Genomic DNA, 9,497 nt, shown 5'->3' with positions numbered 1-9,497 from the left:
ACATTGAACAGGACCTGAGATCAAATTCTGGAAATGCTTATTTTATTTCATAAATTAAAAATTAAATTTAATAATGTAAAAAATTCTAGCTGTCACTATAATCTCCTCTTCTATAAAATGAGGGAGATGGAATAGCTGACCTCTGAGATCTCTTTCCATCTCTAGATACAAGATCTAATGATTTTTAAACATATCCTAGGAATTCAAATACAGGATCAAGTGATTTTCCAGGGTTATTAGCATTGCTACAAGGTATCACTGCTGATCTTTCAGAAATCCTTTTAGCATTGCATGGCATTTCAACATATAATCCTATCAAATGCTACATTGTTCATAAGTAGTATAACAGTATCTAGAAAGCTCTTCTTTAAAAGTAAAAGATAAAATTACAAGTACCTGATAGAAATTTTAAAACAAAAATACACATACAATAAAAACAATCATGTAGGAGAATGCAGGTTATACTGATCATTAGCCTTAGAGGACTTATTATTCTCTCTTTTATTATACTACTTTAATACCTGTTTTTAAATCCAGTTAGTGAAAAACTGGTTAAAGGTGAACAACACATTTCAACCTATGGCTAGTATAAACTATAGTGTTTATATTTTACATGAGCAAATTTATTCACTAAATTAATTTGGCCACAGAGTAGTTTTGGACTTGAAATATAGTAACAAAACTCATAAATGTTGGACTGGAAATGAAGGTACCAATCAACTTCAGAATAAAAAGATTTTACAGAAATTCCAAAAAAAAAGTCACGCAAGAACTACTGGCACATATCTCATTATCTCATATTTTAGAAGGAAAAATATTGACTAACATAAAAAAAAATTTTTTTTGTGAGACCCCTAATGACATCATAATAGCTCTGTGGAACAGTTTAGTAAATATTAACCTATTCTTGGTGAATACTGTCAAACTTCTAATGCTAGCAATTAATAATTTTACTTGTGAATAAGAAATTAGAAATTAGTCACCCAAAATCATTTTTTTAAAATTAAAGATGTAGGTGACTATCAGATGAAAATGGCATGTGGATCTACACAAAGGTATAAAAGCCTTCCCCACAATAGCAAATGAATACCTTAACACTAGATCCACTGAATTTTTCATATTTCTTTTAACCCTCCAAATCCACAGTTCTTCAGATAGTTGCTATGTGTTATACCAATATTGAGAAAGAGGGAAGCAAAAAGTATCAAAAAAATGGAAAGCAATGTCATTATATTCTTCTGATTTGAATTATTCAATTATCTATTTCTATTTCTGCAAACACTCTTCTTTTAAGCTATTAAAATGATTAAGATCCTGAAATTACTGAAATTCTTGAGCTATAGAGGTTAGGACTGAGGATAATGATACTACTTTAATTTGGTTACAACAGAGAAACCCAAAGTTCAATTCCTTATCCAAAAGTTTCATAATCCAACAAAGATTTGCTCTTTTATTGCTCTTGTCTCATCCCATCTGAATATTCTGTACACATGCTTTAAATTACCAGCAAGAATCAATAAGAACCTGTAATCCCTAAAACCAGAGAGGCTGAGGCAGAGGATCCCTTGAGTTCAGGAATTCCGATTTAGGTTATAACATAAAATTTGTCGTGAATATGATTAAGTCCCACCAGCAGAAGTTTTACCAGGTTACCTAAAGAGAAGTAAATCAGTATAGATCAGAAATGGAGTAGGTCAAAATTCCCACATGCTGATCATAGTGGAATTGAGCCCATCAATAATTCCTATTTTTTCTAGGCTAGTCAAGATGAAGACACTTAAATTTTTCAAAGAATCAATAAGCAAGTTTGAGAGGAAGGAGAGGAAAGGGAATGTGGATTCATCACTACTACTGGGGGAAAAAAAAAAAAAAAAAAACTAAAGTACCATCCTCCTTCAGTGGTTATGACTCTGTGTTGTTGTTGTTGTTGTTTTTTAATCCATCCCGTTCTCACTTACTAAGGGGGAGATTTTCAATTTAGAGAATGCCTATGTCCCTAAATCTTGGCTTTGCTAGAAACTGGCATTCACATAGTTGATTCACTGCCCCAACCCACATGTGTGCTCAGAACTGGAAGGAATTTATAGTCATAAACCAACAGGATCTTTGAACATGAGGGCGTGTACAAAAAGCTTTGGAAATGTTGCCTAACTGCTGATTTTCTCAGTCAATAAATCATCTCATGCCTTGACATTTCACTTAAATTTTGTATGTAGGTTTATTTCTAATTTTTAGTGCATGACCAATTCTTCAATTCTATATCTCATCCCTATGTACAAGTTCTGGTCTATAAAAAGTCAAGAAAACTCTCAACTTTTAAAAATTCCTTCTTGGTTGCTAAATGCAACATACCCTGTACCCAAATAGAATGAACACTTCTTTAGTAGATTAATTCTTTAGTCAATAAAATTAATTGTTATGACCTAAGACAACTTTCTCCTCCTCTATTACTATTTCCTATTTTATTATAGATAGTATAGTGGCTAGAGATCTGGCTTTGGAGCTAGAAGACTTGAGTCCAGATCCTGAATTCTGACATATACTGATGGGTAAGCCTTGGCAAATCACTTAACCTCTCAGTAAGTCTCAACTCTCTAAGGTTATATGTGAAAGAAAAAATGTCAACTTACATTGGGAGAAAAAATTTCCTCATCTAAAATTTCTAATAAATCACAGACCCAGTCCCTATCTCTATGCCTATTTAATGTAAGATAAGAACTTTTGATTTTACAATGCCTCAGTTCTGCTTTTTGGACCCCTACTATAACAAAAATACTGATGTTTAATAATCTTTAATAGTTTCAGCCAATAAAACTGGGTATGCAGAGGAAAGATTAAAGAAATTATATGCCTAGAATGAAGAACATTTTTTTTTCTAAGATACTAGATTAAACTAAATGAGCCCTATGTAAAAATAACTCTGAAAAAATGTGTGGCTCAAAACATCAATTCATAACTGTTTCATAAAGTGCACCAAAGTAAATATTAATGACTTTTCAAATGTCACAATCCCTAGAATTTTATTATTACATTAATAACAACTTAGTTATTATTTTTAATAATAATTAGTTGACATTTTTCCACTGAGGAATGCAAGGTTTTTGGCTCCAATGCAATAACAAAAAAAGCAGCAGTGTCTTCCTAGGGGAAAAAAAAAACATGCAAAACTCAACTAAGAATACCTTAGCAGCATACCACAATACAATACACCTAAAATTCGATGCAAAGTAGAGGCTCAATGAGCACTGAGCACAAATCCAATCCATGTGGGAAAAGGACCCACAACTTCTTCCCCCAAAGTGTAATTTCCCTTGAATCCTGGAGGTAACACCGGTCGTTGCTTCACTATTAAGTGAATCCCTGGTAGCAAACAATACAACCCCAATAAATAATTTCTCTCAACTTGTACATTTTTATCCATACACACCCATCCATGTACCCATTCCAATACACTCACATACACCTATGTATGAATGAATATATATATATATATATATATATATATATATATATATACATATATATGCATATGTATATATGTGTGTGTATAAGATAAGGAAACCATATTTTAAAAAATCAGTCAGAAGGTGGAAAAAACTACCACCCATATGTAAACATGCAATTGTTTTTGTTTCACACTACTGTTCGGTGCTCTGCACACACATAAACAGCACTGGGGCGAATGCGCCGTTTTGTATGGCCTGGGAGCTGTGGCAAAAACTTGAAGGACTTGGGCATTAAGTCTAGGCAGGCATCATGAAATTTCTTGATTCTCCAGTAGTAAATCAGTGGGTTTAAAGCAGATTTGAGGTAGCAGAGCCAGAGTAGCCAGGTGCTGATCTCAAAGAAGTTGTGCTTGTAGTAGAAGTGGCTGTTAAAGGTGGCCACGAGACTATAGGTAGTGAATGGGGCCCAGCAGATGATGAAGACGACAAAAAGAATCAAGATGGTGGTGAAGGCACGTGTCTTAAAGCTCATGTCGATGCTCATCTGGAAGGGTCTTTGCAGACTCATGAGACCCAGCTTGCTGGCTTGACTGAGGCATATGCCCTCAGGATAACTATGAATTCGTACTGCATTGTGCCGAACAGTATTGAGGATGCCCATAAAAGAATACAGCATCATCAGGAAAGGAATAAAGAAAGAAATGAGAACGATCAATATGACATAGGCTTGGTACCCAGGGTCAGTGGTGTAGCCAAACACACACTGAGGAGCTCTGGAAGGTATCTGCAGCTCGGGGTTGCCCACGGCCAAAGGGAACGCCACACAAAAGGAAGCGGCCCAAGAAATAGCAATAAGCATCTTGGCGCGATATGGGTTCAGCTTATCCTGCCTCTGAACTATAATCAGAAATCTGTCGATGCTGATTATAAGAAGGATAGCAACTCCTTCAATAACAAAGAGCCAGAAGAACATAGCCGACACCCTGCAGAAGACTTTCCCAAAAATCCAGTGAGTTGTGAGAATAGTCACCAAAGCAAAGGGCATATTCAGCACTGCGAGCAACATGTCCGCAAATGCCAAGCTGGCAAGAAGGATGTTAATTGCAGAACGCATGGCAGCCTTCTGGTACACCATAAGGCAGACAACAAAGTTTCCAAGAAAAGAAACCAGCAAAATAAATATCATTATAGCAGAAAGAATGATCTGCAGAGGCAAGCTCAGGCTCTTAAAAGCTTCTGATGTTGAAGAGGCTGACGTACTGTTCACTGTCAGAGAATTGATCTCAGTTGTGGTCATGGTATCAGAACCATGTCTCAGGGGTGAATCTATGCCACCAGGAAGGGCAGTCTGAGGTGTGGTAAAATTAATATAGGCATTTTCATAGATAACAAAAGTTGTGTTTGCTGTCCCTGGACGGGCAGCTGTCAGCATTGCCGAGAAGACCATGATTTGATTCAGAAGGTTGGAATGTTCAACCCAAGACACAGGGATGCTTGAAACATTTCATCACAGATCAGCAGGTTCCATTTGGTCAGGTTGGAAATACACACCTGAAAACAGAGGCATTCCATCTTCCACAGCAGTTTGTCTAACTGAAAATAAAACACAAAGGATCAGAATTAAATCTGAAATAAACAAAAACATTTTTTCTTTAAAATTCTAACCTAATTTTTTTTACTTTCTTTTGAGACTTTAACTTGATTTTTTTCAATGTGTTCATTACCTCAGCAATGAAGATTACCACTTCTCCCTCTCATCCATTTTATTCTTAACTATTAAAAAAACTATGAAAAAATTAGCTATCAAAAAGTATTAAAAACTTAGTCATTTCTTTAACTTTATTAACAATGACTTATTAACCTTATTTTTATATACAAATTATGATGGAAAAGATCAGATCATTATGACTATTTTAAAGAAATAGAAAAAATTTTAAACAAACAAATCTCATAATGCAATTTTGAAGATTACTTTTTACTTTATAATATATCGTTATACACAGTAATATAGCATCAAGCTTAGAGTCAGGAAGAAGACCTGTGTTCAAATCTAGCCTCAGATATTTATGAGTTGTGTGACCTGAACAAGATACGTAGCTTCTGTTTGCCTCAGTTTCCTCATCTGTTAAATAAGGATAATAAAAATTACCTTCCATAGTTATTGGGAGGGTAAGATTTGGTAATAACTACAAAGAAATTAGGCCAGTCCCTGACATAATGAGCATTATACAAATATTAGCTATTATTATAATAATATTATTATTTAATCCATAAATATTAAGATTTTTTTGATTTTACTATTTTGCTCTTTTGAGAGCCCTGTCTATCTGATAAATAATTTCCCATCCCTAATCATCTATCATTCTTAATTTATTCATACCTCATTTGTCTTGAGTCTTTTCTTTAGTAACTCATCTTAGCTGAAATCAAGAGTGAAATACTGTTTGGTTATTTAAGAGAAGTTTTAAAGAAAGGTATGGCAAGTTTGATGGGAGGGTAAAACAAAACAAAACAAAACAAATATTTAACAACTAAACTTATGGTTGACTCTTTGATTAAGAAGAGACTTTATTCATTTTTTGACATATATTGGCCTAGCAATCCTGGACAAGTCACTTTATCAGTTCTCCAAGCAACTCTCTGAAACTTGATGAAGTTGCAAGGAAAGTACTGCATTGGTAGAAGGTTTTTCTTTCCATGAAGTTCATTAACCTCAACTAAATTTAGTCTTTTCTTCAAGTGTTTAAAAATATTATTCTAGGAAGGGGATCACAGGCTTCAAAAAGAATGTCAAAAGGGTCTATGCCACATCCATACACCCACACACATAAAAGTTAAACCCCTGCCCTATACCAAATCACAAGTTTAATACCTGCCATTGTCACTGTAAAATATAAAATTAATTTATAGCATATGTTTTCTAGACTTCCCTAGACAGACTGACAAAATGCTAACATCATGCTGTCATAACTACTATCAATTACTGTCATAATCCAAATATCTGCACTACCAATAAATGCCACATGAAACAGTACTCAGTTCTAAATATAACTGGCTATATACTTTTTATTAAATTATGATACTTTTACACACAATGCCAGTGGGGCAAGACATCCCTCATTGGTCCATTTTTAAACATTTTCTTCCTGCAATATATTATATCTGAATCCTACATCATATATATATATATATATATATACACACATATATATGTGTATATATATATATATATGCACATATGTATGGATGTGTGTGTATCAATTCTATATTATATCTGAAGGTATAATCACAAAGCAAATAACTTCTATTATAACCTGTTCTTGAAAATTCAAAGACTGAGAAATAAAAGAAGAAAGAACTCACAGCAAGAGCTGGCAGTCAGTACACAAAATGTTAAAAAAATATATTCTTACAAATGGACAATCTCACTTTTCTTCTGATTTTTGTAAGGAAACACAAAATTCATTTTAATTTCCCTGTTTTGTATAAATTAAATACAACAGAATATCTTGTGATATCTTTTCAATCTTCTATTTTTTTAAAACCTAAAATGCAAGATGTTCATTTCCTCTGCTGCAAAACAAGGTAGAAATTAGAGGATCCCCAAGATCCTTTCTGTATTGGTTGCACAATCATTTATTAAATGCAAGATCCTATGCTTCAATTATAGGTTTTGTAAATTAAAAGACAGGTAGGAAGCTAAGTAGATAGAATATTATATCTGCAATCAGGAAGACCTAATTCAGTCTCAAAACCTTACTAGTTATATGGGACTAGGCAAGTCATTTAACATATTTGCCTCAGTTTACTCATCTGCAAAACTGACAAAGTAATAATACCTATTCCCCAGGATTGTTTTGAAGATAGAATGAGTTGTCTATATATGCTCTGCACACATTATAAGCACTGTAGAAATGCCATTATTATTATTATCATTATTTCATTAGTTCTAACATTCTGGTTCTATGTGAAGGCTAATCTTGCATATCCTTAAGTAAAAATGTCATAAAATCACCGTAAAGGTAATAAAACTGCTCTGCTAACAAGTAATCTTCACAATTTAGAAATATATATCTATAAATGTGCTTTTTCAGAAAGCATCAGAGAATGTCATCATTATATTTTGGGAGGGTCCAGTTCCATGAATTCATTTACTCAGAATAGTCCTGGTGTAAAGAATGTCATCACTAATCATTAATATATCACTATATCTAGTGATATAGAAAGGGCTTGAACTCAATTCTTTCTGATTCTGTGGCTATTCTTTTATTTACTATTTCCTCTCAATATTAAGTGGCATTTCCATAGGATTTTAGAGTTTTTAAAACACTTAAGATATATGAACTCATTTGAGCCTTACAATAATGAGATATGTATTATGGGCATTTTTATAACCAAATAAGGATGCAAGCACAGAGTAATGATTAATTAACTAGTCTTAGGTCACCCAATGAATAAATATCAGAAGAATCATTTGAAGGCAGGTCTTTCCAACTCCAATTGGGAAGTGTTTTAGTGCTTTATGTGCTCTGTTACACTGCCTGGCAAGCCTTAGTCATATCTCAATAAATACTTTCTGACATTTGCTCACTCAGAATTAATTTTCTCTGCAATTACCGCCTTTCCAGATCAATTTTTCCCTTATAGAACATCAGTGTAAGGGTAACTGGAGATTTTGGTAAGGACCAATTCAATTTCTAACTCGAAGCTAATCTAACAATTATTTGCTAAGCACCTGTTATGAGCAAGGCACAGGGATAGGCAGTAAGGATATATAGACAAAAGGGGAAATGATAGTCTCTACCTTCAAGGAACTTACCTTCTGCTGTGAGTTACAATATGTAAACAGACAATAACTTGTAGGAAAATTTTAGAAGAGAGATATGACTAATAACTCAAATGGGCGGAAAAAGTTTCCCCATAAGAAGTGGAACCTAGGAAAAAGGGAAAAGGAATGGATACCCATCAATAGGGGAATGGCTAAACAAATTCATGGTACATGAAGGTAAAGGAATATTATTGTTCTTTAAAAATGATGAACAAGCTGATTATAGAAAGGCCTGGAAAAATTTACATGAACTGATACTGACCAAAACAAGCAGAAAAACCAATACATTGTACATAATAGCATCAAGAATGTGCAATGATCAACTGTGAAAGGCTTGGTTCTTCTCAGTGGTTCAGTGATCCAAAGCACTCCCAATAGATTTTGGACAAAAAAATGCCATCTGCATCCAGAAAAAGAACTAAGGAGACTGAATGTAAATCAACACATGCCATGTTCACTTCTTTTTGTTTTTTTTTTTTTCTCTTCCATGGTTTTTCCTTTTTGCTCTGATTTTTCTCTCCCAACATGATTCATAAAGCAATGTGTATTAAAAATAAATAAACTTACCACAATAAAAAAAGAAGAAAAAGTCAATTTGGCTAGAATGTAGAATGAATGAAAAGGTATAAAATAAACTTTAAAAAGTAGCATGGAACCAAAATATGAATGACTTTAAATGCCAAACTGAAGTATATGTACTGAGGATTTCTTGGCAAAGGAAATAACATGATCAAACTAGTTCATTAGGAAAATTACTCTGGTAGCTATGTGGAAGATGGTAAAGGGATAAAAGATGAAAAGAAGGAATCCAATAGGGGAAGGTTACAATAGTTTAGGCTAAAAGTATTCCATAAAGCCTTCTCCAACAAGTCTAGCCCATCTTTTGTAAAAATGCAGGTCATAATAAAATGTTTGTGCTGATGGTCTTTATTGTCTACTTCTTTCAATAACAATTTTTTTTCAGTAAAGGATAGTGGGGGGAATCATGAATATTCTTTTCTTTGTTCTTCTCTCCAATTCCTAGCTAAGAAGGACAAAGGAGAGTCTCACATTACTGTCTTTCCTCCTTCTATTCTTAGAAAGCCTATCCTTGGTATATAATATGCTTATTGTCATACCATACAACAGTTTTAGTCAGGTGGGAAAATCAATAAGCATCCTAGTGGCACCCTTCTGATCCAGCCCCTTTGTCTACTTTTACATATTTCTTTTGTGAAGTGAGA

The 9,497-nt window shown here is 33.7% G+C and overlaps 1 protein-coding gene across 1 annotated transcript; it reads right to left on the bottom strand.

Moving 5' to 3' along the window:
* Positions 1 to 3,532: 3,532 nt before the first annotated feature.
* GPR63 (G protein-coupled receptor 63) lies at positions 3,533 to 8,421 on the bottom strand. Its single transcript, XM_012549225.3, has 2 exons — positions 8,266 to 8,421; positions 3,533 to 5,039 (listed from the first exon to the last, which is right to left on the bottom strand). Exon 2 carries the CDS (start codon positions 4,891 to 4,893, stop codon positions 3,634 to 3,636), a length of 1,260 nt encoding a protein of 419 aa, XP_012404679.1. The 5' UTR covers positions 4,894 to 5,039; positions 8,266 to 8,421; the 3' UTR covers positions 3,533 to 3,633.
* Positions 8,422 to 9,497: the final 1,076 nt, after the last annotated feature.

Source organism: Sarcophilus harrisii, chromosome 4 (genome assembly GCF_902635505.1).
Source record: "Sarcophilus harrisii chromosome 4, mSarHar1.11, whole genome shotgun sequence".
Taxonomy (NCBI): domain Eukaryota; kingdom Metazoa; phylum Chordata; class Mammalia; order Dasyuromorphia; family Dasyuridae; genus Sarcophilus; species Sarcophilus harrisii.
The sequence above is the reverse complement of the archived record's forward strand: the minus strand, read 5'-3'. Positions and strand labels throughout refer to the sequence as shown.

What these genes read in the sequence shown, in the direction of transcription:
- GPR63 (XM_012549225.3), bottom strand. Translation starts at nt 4,893, where the DNA reads ATGGTCTTCTCGGCAATGCTGACAGCTGCCCGTCCAGGGACAGCAAAC.